At 31.7% G+C, this 18,564-nt stretch overlaps 1 protein-coding gene across 1 annotated transcript; it reads right to left on the bottom strand.

Moving 5' to 3' along the window:
• Positions 1-7,902: 7,902 nt before the first annotated feature.
• Positions 7,903-14,040, bottom strand: LOC116135234. The gene is made up of 12 exons (XM_031420930.1): positions 13,794-14,040; positions 13,641-13,717; positions 13,472-13,522; positions 12,356-12,463; positions 11,936-12,024; positions 11,504-11,526; positions 10,945-11,048; positions 9,896-9,950; positions 9,712-9,777; positions 9,379-9,414; positions 8,380-8,459; positions 7,903-8,022 (listed from the first exon to the last, which is right to left on the bottom strand). Exons 1-12 carry the CDS (start codon positions 14,038-14,040, stop codon positions 7,903-7,905), a joined length of 1,056 nt encoding a protein of 351 aa, XP_031276790.1.
• Between the last annotated feature and the right edge of the window lie 4,524 nt (positions 14,041-18,564).

The following is an 18,564-nucleotide window of genomic DNA, read 5'->3' as shown; positions in this document are numbered from 1 at the left end:
TTCAATAGGATTTAGAGTACTTTTCATGCATTTTGAGCTTATAGAATAGTAATTCCTCTTAATTGTTAACTTTGCAATCCTAAAGGGTTTTTGAAGCAAAAATGGTGATTTTTAAGCTTTTCAACTTAGAAAGGATTTAGAATTTGAAGAATTTGAGAAGTTCTGAGGTTGAAGGGAAGTGTTCTTGAAGACTTTCTCATAAAGAAGACTAGAGAAATGAAGATTCAAAGGATTAAGTTAAGAAAGAGCATTTTCGGCAAAAATACAGAAAAGCTTGATTTTGTCGCAGTGAGAATTTAATCTTGCCACGACAAAATTCTTACTGGATTATCAGGGTTTTGGGATTTTCAGGTTTCACCATGGCAAAAATAAATTCTTGCCGTGGCAAAACTACACTTTTAAAGAAAAAAATAAAACTCCCCCTTTTGGACTATAGTGTTTTCAACCACAAAAGGAAACACTATACAAAGGCCGAAAGATGAAATTTTAGGAGAGTTCACTCACTTGGGAGGCAAGGGAATGTGAAGAGAAGAAGAAGCAAAGATTCATCATCCTAGAGAGATTTTCTTTATCCTTTACTCTTGTTTTTCCATGATGAACTCTATTTTATTTTGTTTGTATAGTTTTATTTCCATTTCTATGAGGAACTAAATGTTTATCTAGGGTTTTGATGTATCCTTGATACAATTACTCAGTACATATGATTTAATATGCTCTTGTGTTCTAATTTCATTGATTGAGTGTTTATTTATATGTTTATTACACCTTTTGGATGATTGGCTACCATGCAATTGATATGATGTTAATGATGAGACTGAGAGGTCATTCATGATCTTTGCATCTTGTGATAAACACCATAGGTTGAGCAAAAACTAGAGATAGACAAACGCGATCTATGTGACACATGTAGAATCCCATCTAGCTTAATAGACTTTGAACTATTAAACTTCAATTTATGGGTGTGAAAGGTTAATGGGAATGAGTGGAGTAGCATAACTTGAGAAGGAGTGCTAAACAATAGGGGATTCGGTCTTCAATAAAAAAATTAGGAGTTTGGGTAGAAAAATTTATGTATTGGGTAAGAATATCTTGGTAAAATCAAATACCCTAGAGTTTTTAATCATTTTTGAATTTGTGTTGATACTGGGTTTATCTTCAATTTCATTCTTTAGTGTTTATGTTTAGTTTTGTCCATATTGTATCCTTCAAATCTTTATTGCTTCAATTAGGACTCATTTTAGATAAACCGATTGTTAATACACTATTCTCGTGGGATTGATACTCTACATGATCCTCACTTTACTGCTTAATGCGATTAGTACTTCCTTGGGTGAAAGTGTGGTAGAGGAATCATTTTGCGGAATAAGGGATGAGAAACTGAAACAAATGAGGCAACCCCTAAGTTTTCAAACTTTGAGGAATTAAAAATTTCATGGTGAAATTTCTTTTAAGGAATGAAGAATTGTAACACTAGTAGTTTCGTTTTATTTTCTTTCTTATTTAAGTTTTAAAATTAGATAGATCAGGACTTGTTTACGTGTTTAATATCTGAATCAAGTGATTGAGTTTTTGTTAAGTTTGAATGAGAGATATTTATTTCTTTTTTTAGTAATTTTCAAATTTGAAGTCACTATCGCATTTCTTTAAGCTAAACGCTACTTATTCACAACTTCCTACTGCAAAGACATTTCAAACGTTCAAAAAAATTATGGTTTTCCGGTAAGTATACAATTTTAAACCTAGATTTGGAATTTTATGACAGAACTGAGAAAATAGAGACAAAAATTGTTTTAAACCTAGTTCTGGTGTTTCAATTGAGCTGATTTAGTTTCTGAAGAAATTATTTTTGTTTTGTATTTTATGAAAGTAAGGCTAAAATTGCTATTTTATGTAAAGTAGTTTTTCTAACTTATTTTGACTTAAAAACAAGTACAAATATTGATTAAGTAAAATATTTATAATATTAAACAATGTTTCATATTCTATAAATTCTTTTGAAAATGGAAAATATTTTTAATTCCAAAAAAATTATTATTAATATCCTTTTTTTTTTTTTTTTTTGTCTAAAAATTTCCTCAATCTTTAGTTTTTCTATCATCTTATTTAAATAATAGAAAAAATACATTTACAAAGGTTTTGGTTAAAGTCTACAGTTGATGATGATGATGATTGATTTGATATGTTACTCCGGTAATAGGTAACATATGATTGATCCGTTGGAATAATGTGCACATTAGGACACTATGCTAAAAATGGGTTTATGAAATGTGTTATTATTCAAGAAGAATAGACGTTTCTATTAAAATTTTAAGTTAATTAATTATATCTATGGGGTTTTATATATTCAAAAGCTTAAGAGTGTGTTTAGCTTGGGGTAATGCATGATTATATTACTTGATTATTACTTTTGAGTATTAAGTAATATAAGATTCTAATAAATCTTTTAAAACAAATAATAATTACTATTGATTATGTACAATTTTATAATTATGAATTTTATTTTTATTTTACTCATTTAAATACTTTATCAATTGACATGAAAGACCTTCATTTTCCTTTCTCGATTCTTATACTTTCCTTGTTTTTTTTTTTTTTTATCTTTTGTCGAATTGACAATTTCTTTCTTGTTAATTCTAGTTATAGTTATTGCATTCTAAATTTATAAAAATTATAAAAAAATTGAAAAATAAAACAAAAAGGTTATTTTATAATCGAAAAGTTCAAGAAATAGTTTAAAAAGCCAACTCTTGAAATGCGTTATATTTGAACTTAGTAATTGTATTTGTTATGATCGCAATCCACTTGAGAAATATTGTACTTAATGAGAATTTAGAAATATGTTTTGTGAAGGAAAAAAGAAAAAATGTTTAACGCATTGTATTTTAAGTATGAATGAAAAATAGTAGGGAAATTAATTGAATAACCCAATTTTTGGGCTTCATTGAAAAATACTATACCCTTGTTTGTTTCACTCTTCTGAACTATTTATTTGTTATCCTATTTGGATTTAAAAAAACAGAATATGTGTTTGTTTAATTATTAGGATCATTATTCTAAAAATTAATCCAAATCAAATAAGATTTTTTCTATTGAAAATGAAAAGAGGGAGGATTTGTTTTTTATTATCCTATACTAAACATTTTTCCGACTCTATTAAACTAAAAACAATTATCTTTCACTTATTCCAATTTGAAAATTAATCCACCCAAGACCACCATCATCTGCTAACAACCACCATCGATCGTCGACGGCCACTATTGGCCACCAGCCACTGTTATCGGCATTAGAATGACGCGTGACCAGTCAAATCTGGTTGGTCGCGCATTGATCTTGCCATTGAAATTTGTAGCGAAATCACCCTCACCCACCCTAAGCCACTACTGCCAGCTAGCTACCACCGTTGGTCATCGTCAGCAGTCAACGGAATGGCACACGACTGGCTGTATATGGCCGGCCATGCGTTGGCAGCGCCATTTTCGTCCATGGATCACAATCCATTGCCGTTTCATAACCAAATTTATGGTCATTTCACGACCAAAGATGTGGCTGTGCGATTTCACAGCCAAAGATTTGGCCTTTTCATGGCCACATCGAAAAGGCCAAATCTTTGGCCGTGAAACGCCAGATTAGGCTGTTTCCAACCATGGATCATAGATCTATGGCCAGAAAAGGTCTTACCAGCACACGACTGGGTAGATCCTGCTAGTCGTGTACCATTACAGTGATTGACAACAGTAACCGGTGGTGGTAACAGCTAACGGTGGTCTTAGGTGGTTGTGGATATTTTGTTAACTTTCAAACTTTTTTGTGGCTGATGTGTTTTAGCTAATTTTTAAAATGTAGGGGGACTAAGCTAATTGTTATTTGGTAGACATTTGAGGGTACTTGTGTCTGAAATGACATTTAATTAAGGGCAAAATAGGTAAAAAAATAAGATTACTCGGTAATGTGGGGTTGGGTGGGGGGGGGGGGGGTGTATCGGATTACCCCCAACATTACCAACAGTAAACACTATTTGCAATAAAAGATTCCCTGTAATATTTTATTACTTGCAAACTAAACACCGGAATCTTGCAAAATAAATAAAGATTACTCTTGTTATCTTATATACCACCGATCCAGATGTAGCCTATTGGTTTTGAAATATTACCAAAATCTTATATTATTTGACAACTAAATATAATAATCAAGTAATAAAAGATGATATTACCTCAGTAATTCCCTAGTGCCCCCAACCAAACACACCCTAAGCACAAAAAAAGTGTTAACTAAAATTAGGTTGAAAAATGATTTTTTCAGAAAATTTATCAACAAATTCAAGTGATTAAACTCTTGCAATGCCTGAGTGGGGTATAATGATATTAGCCTCGCTCGATTGGAATTTTTTAATATTTTATATGATTCAAATTAATAATTTACATATAATTTATTATGTATAATATCATTATAACCCTCATAAAATATAAAAAAAATTCACTCAAGCGAGGTTAATATTATTATACCGCACTCGTGTGAGACGGGACTTGTGCAAGACTTTTTCTTGTGACTCAAGTTTCTACAGTTTTTTTGGAAATTTCGTCCGATTGAAAGTGCATATTTTTTTTTCCCTAAATATGCATTATGTCATTTATATTAAACAAAAATGAACATAATATACACCCTAGATATATACAAACAATACAAAAAAACATAAATAAAAAAACGTTAAAGAGAAGAAAGAAGAGAAAATAAGAAAATTGAAGAAGGGTAAAACTGTCCAAAATTTACATCAAATGCCATGTTTACAAAAAAGATGAATCATTTTTTAATTTTATTCTTAAAATAGGGTCAAATAAGCAGTTATTTCTGATTTTATTTCTAACGTGTCTCATCCCATCTACAACTGAACCTCTCGTATTATCAATACATTAAAGCGATATTGAGATATTATCAATATATTAATGCGATATTGAGATACTATCAAATTAATTGTAATCAGGGACGTGGTCAAAAATGAAATATAGGGTGGTGAAAGTTGAAAGAATAATACAATTTTAAATTAAAATAAGCACAAATTTTGTATTTATAAAATAATCATTAATTAATGCATTTATAATTGTTCACCACGGGATTTTATCTTTTGAAAGTATTACATAATGACTTCATTATTAATACTATCAAATACATCTTTCTCTATATACACAATTATATTATCATTCAACCATTGATCACTCATTCTATTTCACAAACGATTCTTCACAAAATTCATTATTGAAAATGTTATCTCTACACTAAAACAAATATAATAAGAAAAATAGAATGATTGATAATAAAGATATACAAAAATAATAATAATAATAATAAATGACGAAATAAGCAAAGCTTGTATAAAGAAATAGAATCATAAAATTGGGCCTTCTGAAATGTAGAAAGAATTTAAGAGTGGTAATTTTGTAAATAAAAACATGAAATTCAGGAGAAGCAAGAAAGTGTGGGGTCAAAATTTATATGTCAGTTCAATGGTTCATAAATGTTGTTATTCTTATTTTCATAATCTTATAAATAAATGAACACAACATCAAATCAAAATCAAATAACAAATGGCTTTAATGTTAAATTTGAACGGTAATAATTAAAAAATTGATATCTAAATCAATGGCCAAATTGGGGAGATGAAAAATAATCAGGTGTCTCAAAAGCTTAAATATCATAGAATATATGTTTTGAAAATGGAGCCCTACCAATCTCTATCTAATGTAAGACTGGTAAACATATCCACAACTTGTCATTCACCTTATGATTACATGGAAGATACTTGTTACAAAATGACATAATATACTTTTGATTTTGATTTATTATTTACCTTTCACATGAACACTAACTTTATCAAATTATTATTAGTAATTTTCTTTTAAAAAAACTTAAGGAGGGTCAGTTGACCCCCCTCCATCCGTCCTTGATTGTAATAGAAAGTTTAAATATAGGCTGAAAGCAATTCTCAACTTTAATTGTTTATCACAATCGNCCTGAGTGGGGTATAATGATATTAGCCTCGCTCGATTGGAATTTTTTAATATTTTATATGATTCAAATTAATAATTTACATATAATTTATTATGTATAATATCATTATAACCCTCATAAAATATAAAAAAAATTCACTCAAGCGAGGTTAATATTATTATACCGCACTCGTGTGAGACGGGACTTGTGCAAGACTTTTTCTTGTGACTCAAGTTTCTACAGTTTTTTTGGAAATTTCGTCCGATTGAAAGTGCATATTTTTTTTTCCCTAAATATGCATTATGTCATTTATATTAAACAAAAATGAACATAATATACACCCTAGATATATACAAACAATACAAAAAAACATAAATGAAAAAACGTTAAAGAGAAGAAAGAAGAGAAAATAAGAAAATTGAAGAAGGGTAAAACTGTCCAAAATTTACATCAAATGCCATGTTTACAAAAAAGATGAATCATTTTTTAATTTTATTCTTAAAATAGGGTCAAATAAGCAGTTATTTCTGATTTTATTTCTAACGTGTCTCATCCCATCTACAACTGAACCTCTTATATTATCAATACATTAAAGCGATGTTGAGATATTATCAATATATTAATGCGATATTGAGATATTATCAAATTAATTGTAATCAGGGACGTAGTAAAAAATGAAATGTAGGGTGGTGAAAGTTGAAAGAATAATACAATTTTAAATTAAAATAAGCACAAGTTTTGTATTTATAAAATTATCATTAATTAATGCATTTATAATTGTTCTCCACGGAATTTTATCTTTTGAAAGTATTGTATAATGACTTCATTATTAATACTATCAAATACATTTTTCTCTATATACACAACTATGTTATCATTCAACCATTGATCACTCATTCTATTTTGCAAATGATTCTTCACAAAATTTATTATTGAAAATGTTATCTCTACACTAAAACAAATATAATAAGAAAAATGGAATGATTGATAATAAAGATATACAAAAATAATAATAAATGATGGAATAAGCAAAGCCTGTATAAAGAAATAGAATCATAAAGTTGGGCTTTCTGAAATGTAGAAAGAATTTAAGAGTGGTAATTTTGTAAATAAAAACATGAAATTCACGAGGAGCAAGAAAGTGCGGGGTCGAAATTTATATGTCAATTCAATGGTTCATAAATGTTGTTATTCTTATTTTCATAGTCCTATAAATAAACGAACACGACATCAAATCAAAATCAAATAACAAGTGGCTTTAACGTTAAATTTGAATAGTAATAATTAAAAATTGATATCTAAATCAATGGCCAAATTGGGGAGATGAGAAATAATAAGGTATCTCAAAAGCTTAAAAATTATAGAATATATGATTTGAAAATGGAGCCCTACCAATCTCTATCTAATGTAAGACTGATAAGCATATCCACAACTTGTCATTCACCTTATGATTATGTAGAAGATACTTGCTACAAAATGACATAATATACTTCGATTTTGATTGATTATTTACCTTTCGCATGAACACTAACTTTATCAAATTATTATTAGTAATTTTCTTTTAAAAAAACTTAAAAAGAGGGTCAGTTGACCCCCCTCCATCCGTCCTTGATTGTAATAGAAAGTTTAAATATAGGCTGAAAGCAATTCTCAACTTTAATTGTTTATCACAATCGTAAAAATATAATATTATTAAAAATATCATAAAATATGTATCATTTATATAAAACACTAAACAGACATTCTCTAGTTTACAAGTAAATGCCTGAGCATTCCAAAACGTTTGTATGATTAAATCTTTATTCGATATTGATTTACATAGAAATATGTGTTATTCACATCAAGTAGTGTGTGACAACATTATTCTAGCGTGCCAAAGAGCCAAATTATTTTTCCTGTAGCTGGAACTATGATTCAAAATTAGACATATTCAAGTACTGCACCACTGTGATTGAATCCACATGATACTTGCAATGCTTTCACGTTCTTTCCAAAGTTTACCATTTTAGGTTTTATGAAGTCAACATCATTTCCATGACCCTGGAAATAATATCAAATACCATAACTGTGTAAACTGAAATTAAAGGAAAATGAAAGAAAGAAGATATTAGACATGAGTATTGAACTCCAAGGCATTCTACAATTTTCTTTTTTTTTTTAAAAAAAAAAAAAAACAATCCGACAAAAGATTACCAATGGATGTACTAAATCCTGACTTGATACACCCACACAAATTTTCTTACTATATGTAGTTGTAATGATCAATGATAGAAGCTCCACGCAATTTTATTATTATTATTTTCTCTCTACCCCTTCCTAAATCAATTAAAGGAAAATGAAAGAAATAAGAATGATCAAAAAACAATTGAACATTATATAAGAAAGTTGGAAACAAACCAATTGTCCACCAGACGAGTACCCATCTTCAGAGAATGTTCCATGAGAACCACCCCAGCCCCAGGTGAAGACGTTGCCTTCTGAATATGAACAACAAATTCACATCATTGAAGTCCAGAAGTCAAAAAGAAATATTTCAATATTAAGTCATGTAATGTGTATTGCCAGTAAAAACATTATGCCATGTAATTTTCAGTAGTAAGGGGAAAAAAAGTCAATCAAACAAAATAGGCTTAAGTATAATTAGAGGATACAAACACACCCAAAGAAACATCATGAAAAGAAATTCACTTGAGCAAAGTGAATAATGGTTATGAGAGATGAACAAAACATAAATGATCACTAATTTGAGTTAAAAAAACATAACAATAATAATCTCATATATGCTGTATGTTCAGGAAATAAAATTGGTGAACAACCAATATTAATAGTAGTTGCCAGTAGTTTTAAATTGAGACTGAGGTGGTAAGGCAACATAAGAGAGTACTTAGATTCTCTCAACAACTAAGGTGGATTTTTATTTATGGAAAACCATAAAAACATTGCTCTAGGAATGGAAAAAAGAAATAGTAGCGTTTTAAAAATAAAGTAAGAGTTCAAAATAATTTGAAAAGCAGATATGTATTTCGCTGCATTATGGGTTGCAAATCAGCTTTCATTTCAAGAATTTTCAAAAGCACAGGAGAGTGTTGTTTTCAGCTGATTTCTTCATTGTTTGATATGCTGTATAAGTTTCTTCAAGGTTAGCTTTAAAGAACTTGGGACGGACTTTGTTCTCCTTTATTCTTTGTGCTCTTCTTCTATATTGAAATAGTTTTTGCTTCTTATCAAAAGAATGTAAGCAGCCACACATTTTTCAGCACATAAGGGAGCTCCTTTAAACTGTGCATGCCAGTGGCACACACAGGCGCACAAATTATTTTGTCTAACGTCCAACATTCCGATTTTTTGATAAAGTATTCTCCTGCAAAGGCCTTATATTTCAAAACAAGCTCTTACCGGAGTTGCTGCTGTATGCTTCCAGCCACAAGAGACCTGCAAATGTAATATCAAATATAAAGTAACGATGTATCATGTACGGAGTAGACCTATTAACAATTGGGTGGTCATGCTTTTCCCTCATTTATAAAGGTTTTATCATGACTTGGCAAAAAAATATGGATGGAGCAGTCAAAGCATCATTTATAAATGGAGTTAAAGCATGACTTCGCCAAAAAAATATGGATGGAGCAGTCAAAGCATCAATTAAAATAACATAATCTTCAAGTTATTTCCATCTATCGTTTGCAGTGTACAACCAGATAAAATTTCTAAGTAAACTGCAGCACAAACCTTGTAAACAGGAATCTAGAAAAAGGACCTTGAACTCTTTCAGGTGAATGAAAGGCATCTGTAGAACTGGTAACAAAAATTACATTACCATAAAGGAAATCAGTTTTCAACAACTAAAACTTATTGCAAGTTTTAAAATTAACAAGCTAAGATAGGTTCAAGAAAATCTCGAAATGAAAGATACCCGATACCAAGGCAGCCATTCTCATTGGAGCCCCAAGTGTATAATTCCCCACCACCTATAAGCAATTGGTAAAACGAGGGAAAAAATGGTTTAGTATAATACTAACCACCCAGGACATAATCTAACTAATGGTCAGTGGAAAAGGGCTTGCTGATGAAAATTGTGACAATCTGACACATATAATATAAGTTGAAATAGAGAATAATTAACAAAGATGGCTAGAGAAGTTCATTTATGAGTTGCGAAGGGCCATACCCTATGATAATGAACTTTTGCCAGGGATATTGTCCCAATAATCTTAATCTACTTCCAGTAACTACAACAGGTTGCTTGGGCCAGCAGTTGCCTAATAAAATATTGCTGGTGGGGATCAAAGAGAACAGCTACATATAAACATGACTTATTCTTTCTTGTTTTTTTTTTTTTTTTTTTTTATTGGCGGCTGCGGGGGGTGGGTGTGGATGTGGTAAGGTATGTTGCACATATTTAATAAGAACAAGAAACACATCACAAGGGCAGGACTCTGTAAATGAGATGAATATAAGTGAGGTGCCAAATAAACTGTTGGACGTCATATGAAGATTACATTGCACTTAAATATCATCAATATGGAATAAAAAACTAATCACATATCCATATTCATAAGCTTTTGAAGCTTCTCTATTCAATCATCTCCTTGATAACATGGTAACTTAAGAAATTTTAAGCCTAGATTAAAATAATAATAAATAGGGGTAAAAATTTACTTGTCACAACACACGTGTGATAACCACCACATGCAACTTCATCTGAATATGGTAGCTTCTAATCATGGATGGTGTTGTTGCATTTTTTCTGTCTTGAAGACCTACATTCATTTTATTAATATATTATCATTTGACGAGGTAAATAAATGCTACAAGAAGAGCCTACACAAATGACCTAAACTGTGGTTGCCAGAACCTATCAAATTACAAATACTAGAACTCACCATCTTATCTGCTGCCTCTTCACCAAAAAAAAGACAGAGCCCTTTTCTGGAATTTCAGAAGAAGTCATGATTGTTTAACCTTAGTCAGATAAGAGACATCATGGAGAAGATTAGGCACAAGAAAAGTTGATGAAATACCATCAATGCACGCCGAATGCAGAAGCCCAGCAGCTGCATTTTGACCTAGCGATGAGGTCAAAAGGCCATAATGTTAAGAGAAAATGACATTCATTTCAGTGCCTGACAACATCAATCACCAGTTGAATCGACACAAATAAAATACCTTGCTTTCTCAAGTTCCTTGATAAGTCTGGTGTGTATTCACTGTCAAAAATTATCTATTAATTCATACTGAAAGGGAACAAAGAGTTCTGTCCACCCACGGAGGAAATAAGTAGAGAAGACAAATGAAGTAAAATGCGTCTCTAGGGAGAAGAAATTTTCCACATAGTGGCTATATTCATTCAAAAAATAAAACTTCCGCCCTCAGAAATTTCCAGAGAACTTAAGATTCCATTAACCTTAAACATAATAAAGTTACATAAGATGTGAAGTGAACTTCAAGAGGTCCATATCTATGGTTGCATTAAGTATGATCATAGCATAGTTCAGTTCTTTCCAAATTTTTACTAACTTACCTCGGTAGCTAGATTGTATCACACTAAAAATACCAGAAAAATAAAATTCAAAAATGATAATGTAACAATAAACAAAAACTCAGAAGTAGATTAAAAAAAGGATTCTTTATTTCTATCCAAACAAATACTAGTCATACACAATTCATGAACAAAGAATTTGTCACTAATCTTGCTATCACATCATACAAGTTTTACTGGTGTTTCCACATACTCATTCCAAATGTATCAAATCAACCGCAATATGTGGGACAAATTATAGAAGTAGAAACTTGAACATCACCAATTAACAAGATATTGTATATACTTAATTAAGAGAAACGATTGTCAGATTTTCAAGCAGTGGAAATGTGAAAAGTTCTAATTTTGAAATAAAAATAAAAAAAAATTTCTTTTCACTTTAAACCACTAAAGATTATAAATCAACAAATGAACCTGGAGCTTCTTAAGAACCCTAAAATGCTTGATTCATGGCCATCCAAGTCTTCCAGACCCTCCTCCTCCCCAACAAACCTCTCCTTCATCTGGATCAAATATAAACAATCAAGGCCAAACAAAGTTTACAACCTAGCATTTTTTAATTAATAAAGAAGCTACTACTACATCAAACATAGAATCTGTCTTTTCAGTTCCAACCAGTAACAGCAACTGAGTGTCAGAACCCAAAGCTGCAAGTTTTATGCGGATTCCACTCAAGCACTCTATTTTTGTCGGAACAGAAACTACTTTTGCTGCTTCTCGATATCGTATTCAGTGCCTATAGTATCAGTTTGAGAATAAGTTAGAATGTCATTTCTTTACTGACTAGAAAACTAATGCTGCAGTAAGTAAAACATTCCCGACAGAAAAATATACATAAGACGCAGACATAACATTAACATTAAGTTGAGGTTCATGCGTTACTTTTCCAAGACCAAGCTGTCCATTGGAGTTTCTTTCCCCAAATGTAGAGCTCCCCATCCACTACAAAAAAAAAAAAATAAATAAAATAAAATAAAAAGGGAATGAATGCTTCAGAAAATATATTAGAAAAGATTAGGAATATACAAGGACATCATAGACATGTATTACACTAGCATATATTCTTTTAACCATGGATCATCCCAACCCTTCCCCATGCAAGGTTGTTATGTGGTTTTTATTTCAACTGTAAGCTATCTAGACTAGGCTCCCCTTGCGGATGCATATATAGGAGAGAGATCAGAAAAAAATGGAGTTTATACTGCCAAATTTACAATAGCCCTGATTTAAAATTACTAATATAAATAGACTTGCCTAGATACTCTCAAATCACCTGACACAATATAATCTATTTTGAATCTTATTTTTCTCTTCAATAGGACATATAGTTCTGCCATGCCTAACTTAGTCACATAAAAAAATTGTCCTGTACCTAACACATAAAAAAGAAAATCACTGACCAATCTTTGACTCCACATGCACAGTAAGTTCATTTACTCATACCAAGTCTTGAGCCTAAAGGTGTTCTTATTTTATCACTTAACACACCAAATTATAAGGGAGAAGTTGTTCAAAACATTTCATATTTAGTATGCATCATGGCACTACAATACAAAATCGAGCTTTCCATGATAAAACTCAGGCATATTGACATTTCACATATGATACCAGTTTTTTTATAAATTTACCTCAAAGTATCCTTCTTGTGAAACTATAAGATCAACTGATCAATGTGAGAATATGGATCGCACTGGCTTTAGTTCAGTACCAAGTGTTATCTCAATCCACTCTCATGGAAGCCCTCTCATGACATCAAGGTTTTTAGTGATACTGATATGCCGCAGTCTCAAAATACAGACACAGAATTATTGATAGTGTAATCTTTGTCCAAGAAGCCTTAAATGTGAAAATGAGGAACATAAAGAATTAAATTATTTCTAGCATTTACCACATTAGTTACTTTGAACATCAGAAGTTCTCTCACTGTAATGGCAGCTGAGTGATAATAACCAGTTGAGATGTGCACAACCCTTCCCCAAATCCAGATACTTCAATTGGCTCCTGCAAAACCAGTTAAATAAAGATAATAAGAATGAGTAAGTAAGTGAACATCTAGAATCAGCAGTCCAAACATAGAACACTCTCAATTCGGAAAAAAAAAAAGTTAAAATATTCATACCAAAGAATAACTTATATTTTCTGATCTGCCGAGCTGTCCAAAATCATTAAGACCAGCAGCATAAACGCGGCCATTATCTGTGTGACGAGGAGGATTATTAATTTATGAGCTGAAACTGATAAAGATCAAGTAATTGAAGTTAGAAAACCATACCAGTAAGAAGAGGGTATGGCGCCACCACAAGCAATGGCTTTAACCACTGATTCTCAGGCAGAGCAAACACAGGGACAGGCCTCCACTGAGACTCCAAGCTCCCTAAACCTAATCTTCCGTAACCTCCATTCCCCACAAACCGCAAATCTCTTTTCGGCTCACTGGACATCCATCTTCTCCATAATTCCTTGAATTTATATCCCTTTTTGAAATGTATTTGATCATTCCACTTAACTTCTACCCACATTGTTTTCTCACGAAGGAGAAGGAGAACCAGAGAGAAAGGGAATTACAAAACTTATGGCTCCTAAGTTCTCTACGTCTTCTTCCAGAAGGTTTGTTAAAAAACCCATTTGGTTGGTGAGACTATTTGATCTCATACTTGATCGCATTTGGTAAATATACACTCCACCAAACTTTTGAAATGTTAGAATAAGAAAAGCACAAGCCGAACGACACATACCCAAGGTTTACTGTAACAACGAAGTAGTGCCCAAAAGGTTTTGAAACGAAAAATAAGTACCTTTTGTCATGTACGGTTAGTGATTTTCATTTAGTAATGGTGAAAAGACTAGAATGCCATTGAAAGTTTGATATTTTAGTTTTTTATAAATTTAAAAATTTCTAAAAAACCTCATAGGTTTACTAATTTAACTAAACAACCCAACATATAAAAATTTTGTAAAATCATAAAAACACCCCCACCACCCGCAATGCCAGATTCCGGCCACCACCATCGGAATTTGGCCAAAAAATTGAGTTACGACACAGACCCCTTCGGATCTGTGTCGTAACGCGTCGATCTGGCATTTTCCGGCCAGATCTACGTCCAGATCTAGCCGTCGAGTTTTTTGCGGCCTCGACGGCCAGATCTGGCCTTTTCCAGCCAGATCCGCCATGGATCTGACTGGAAAATGCCAGATCTACTCGTTACGACACAAATCTGATGGGTCTGTGTCGTAACACAATTTTCCGGCCAAATTTCGGCAGTGGTGGCCGGAATCTGGCACTGCAGGTGGCGGGAGTGTTTTTGTGATTTTACAAAATTTTTATATATTGGGGTGTTTAGCTAAATTATCAAACCTAGGGGGTTTTTTAAAAATTTTTAAATTTACAAAAAAACTAAAATATCAAACTTTCAAGGGCATTCTAGTATTTTCACTATTACCAAATAAAAATCACTAACAATACATGACGGAAGGTACCTATTTATCATTTTAAAATCTTTTAGATACCATTTTATCGATACGGCTAATCTTGGGTATGTATAAGTCGTTCGATATAGCATAAGAGAACCATTTGGATCATCTAAAGCCACCAAGATTTTGGAAATGTAATAAAAAACTCGTGAAAAAATGAAAATGACCATTCTTTGAATTTGGATCATCTAAAGACACGTGGCACGTATATCATTCAATGAATGAGATTCCTTACTGGAACTATTTTTCTTTTTCACCCTTAGCCCCACTTATTTTATTATTAAACCCTAACCCATCTGTGGTTATTAATTACTGGTTCTTTTTTGTTAATGAAACAGTGATATTGAAGATGAAATTTTTTTTTAAAAAAAAAAAATGATAAAATAATAGTTTATAGTGGAATTAATATTTGATCAACCCAATAAGTTAACAATTTTTTTTTTTTTTACCTGAGCCCGCTTGTGTATACCTCAACTAATTTTTTGAGGTTCTGAAATGAACGACTGAGTATATTTCCTCAATGGTCACCCCTATTAGAACATTTTTTATATAAATAAAGAACATCTTCGTTAATCTTTAAATATAAAGAACAATTTTTTTATACAAATCTAATGCATTCTTTAAATTTAATGAAGATGCTCTTTATTTTCAAAAAAAAAAAAAAAAAAAAAAGCTAAACTCACTCTTTAATTTATATTTAAAGAATAAAAAGTCTGTTGGACTCTTATTTTTATGGATAAACTCGTTATAATAAAGAGTTTGAATGTATAAAGAATTTTTTGAAGATGCTCTTAATGCATGAGAGACTCGAACTCAAGATCTCATGTTAGACTCTTTCAGTCTTTTACCATCAAACCACCTAGTGGTGGTTCCCGTTAACATTATTGTTCCCAAGACAAGGCACAAATATCAACTTCATGTAAGTAAATCAATGGGGTAAACATAGCGGAAAACAAAATTTTTCCCATCGATTACTCTGATGAACCCAAAATCAAGGTCTAATATGTATATATGTTACATGCTTAAATTGAAATAACACAAAAACCAAACAAGGATCAGATCATACCAGTGTTTGGAGGCTCCGTCAATGTCTCTGGATGTGATCTGTAACGCCCACATTGAGGTACGTAACTTAACTTATGCCTTTTTACCCTTAGTTGATTTTTTTTGTTAAAGTTATTTTGAGAAAATGTGAAGAAAGTGCCTTAAAATTTCATTAGGGGTAAAATAGTATTTTCACTCATAATTAGTTGAAAAAGTGGGGAGTGAAAAGAGATAGAATTTCATGGAGAAGTTAATTAAAATGAGGGCATTATTGTAATTGACTAAGGGACATAGATGAAATTTCATAGAAAGTGCAAGGGCAAAATAGGAAAGTAGAAGTAATAAATGAGATATTTTGGGTTCATTCTTGAAAACCCTATCATTCTCTACTCCCTCACACGCCACTTTCATCTCCAAATTCTCTCATTTTCTTCATCAAATTTCCAAGGTAATTTAGAGGATTTTTGGTTGGATTTTGGTAGATATTCAATCCTAAGCATCCAAAGGTATGAGTTCTTGCAATATGATGTGAGATTAATTTTTAAAGTGTTGAATTCTTATAGTTATATGCTTATGGTTTAAGAAGGAGAGGAGATCTACCTAAAGAGAGAGTTTCTAGTGTAGAACTACCCAAGATCAAGGTAAGTAAATCTAACTCTAAGTTTGATTTGAGTAAGTTTGTAGAGATTTGTACATGTATGTATGTGCTTATGTTTTTGAGAAGTTTTGATGAGATTGATACTTGATGATAATTAAAATTCAGCTATGAGAATGTAGACTTTGCCTATATGGTGATTGATGGAAGTTTGGTTGAATTTAGAAAGAGTTTGAGTAGACTTTATGGAGTGTACTTTCCTAGCCAGGTTTAGTGTTGATTTAAGGGAGTTTTGCTCCAAATATTGGTGGCTTGAGAAAGAAGTAGAAGTGTAGCCAAATTAGAGTTTGAGTATACATGCCATTTGTTTGATGAAAATCCTAAGAGAAAACATGTTACCATGGTTGTCTTGTCACAGCCATGACCTTCTGAGTGACTTTTGGGTATCTTACTGATTGAATTAGGTTGAGACCTAAACATAAACGTTGTAGCCCTGTCTCTAAGCTTTAAAACGAGACCAAGATTGTAGTAATCCGATGTGTATAACTTGAGATATGTCTTCTTGAATATGACATGTGCAGAATAACTACCTCAAAATATTTTTAGTCTAATAATCTATGATTGATTTCAAGTATGGGAATGTTGTTGGCAAAAAATACTAGTTCTCTAATGATATTTTTATATGGCATAATGCATTCTCACATTCTCACATTTGCATTTAGAAAGAATAGTAAAGAAATAGCATAGTTCCATGCACATACACATGGATGAGAATAGTAAAGAATTAAAGGTAGAAGTATTATCTAAAGAAATATACTTAAAGAAGAATTCAAATCTGAAATTTTACTTAAAGAAATGTAAAAAGAAAAGAGAAGTGAAGGTTGTTGTGATGGGGAACCCGTGAGTGACAGAGAAAAATAGTCCCACATACACGCTGCTTTCAGTGAGAGGCCTCAGAATAAGAAAAAAGTAAGTGTACAGTTCGTTAGAAGTGTACGTGGATGAGAACTGTACCAACATAATTTACCTACATGCACACCGTCTTTAGTGAGCGGCCTCAGAATCAGAAAGAAGAGTTGTACAGTTCGATAGAAGTGCATGTAGATGAGGACTGTACCCACTCACATGGCCAGGGTTTCGAATCCATGCCTCAACCGAGTCCGATCGGCATAGAAAGAAAGAACAGAAAGAAAGAAAAGAAAGAAAAAATAGAAAGAAAGAACAGAAAGAAAGAAAGAACAGAAAGAAAGAAAGAAATAATATAACAGAAAGAAAGAACAGAACAGAAATAAAGAACAGAACAGAAAGAAAGAAAGAATAGAACACAGAAAGAAAGAATAGAATAGAAAAAAAGAAGAGAAACAGAAAACAGAAAAGAAATTGCATTCTTTATGCATTTATGCATATGCATCATGGCATTCATATTATTTAGAGTTAGTTTCTCTAGTTCTGCTTACTTGTTAGTAAGTGAGAAACAAGAATATAGAAAGAACAGAGAGAAAGAATATAGAAAGAATAGAGAGAAAGAATATAGAAAGAACAGAGAGAAAGAAAAAGAGTAGAGAAAGAACAGAGAAAAAGAAAGAAATGTGTTGTAAGGAAAGAAATTCAGAAGTTGAACAACGGAGAGAAAGGAGTAGCCTACTGGGTTTACTTACTGAGCAGTTAGTGCTCACCCCGTTGTTTTCAATGTTTTTACAGGTAGTAGATGAGAGGCGGTCCGAAGGAGTGTCAAGAAGCGGAAGGAGCGGGCAACACTATCGAGACTATTTCGAGAAGTTTTGTTACATGATGTAAAGTTTTGTTTATAAAAAAAATTGGGCCCATTATTTTAAACTCATCTATATGTATATTTTCTTATATATATTTAGTGAGTTTCACTGTTATTTTATGAGTATTCTAGCTAGAAAGAAAGCATTACACAATCTCGCTA

This window comes from Pistacia vera, unplaced genomic scaffold, assembly GCF_008641045.1.
Source record: "Pistacia vera cultivar Batoury unplaced genomic scaffold, PisVer_v2 Contig297, whole genome shotgun sequence".
Classification (NCBI taxonomy): Eukaryota; Viridiplantae; Streptophyta; class Magnoliopsida; order Sapindales; family Anacardiaceae; genus Pistacia; species Pistacia vera.
Note: the sequence above shows the minus strand (reverse complement) of the source record. Positions and strands in the feature narration are given on the sequence as shown.

Coding starts and splice junctions, on each gene's coding strand:
- LOC116135234 (XM_031420930.1), bottom strand. CDS start 14,040: ATGTGGGTAGAAGTTAAGTGGAATGATCAAATACATTTCAAAAAGGGA. Junction 13,718..13,793: donor GCCATACCCTCTTCTTACTG/GTATGGTTTTCT, acceptor CTCGTCACACAG/ATAATGGCCGCGTTTATGCT. Junction 13,523..13,640: donor AAAATATAAGTTATTCTTTG/GTATGAATATTT, acceptor CTGGTTTTGCAG/GAGCCAATTGAAGTATCTGG.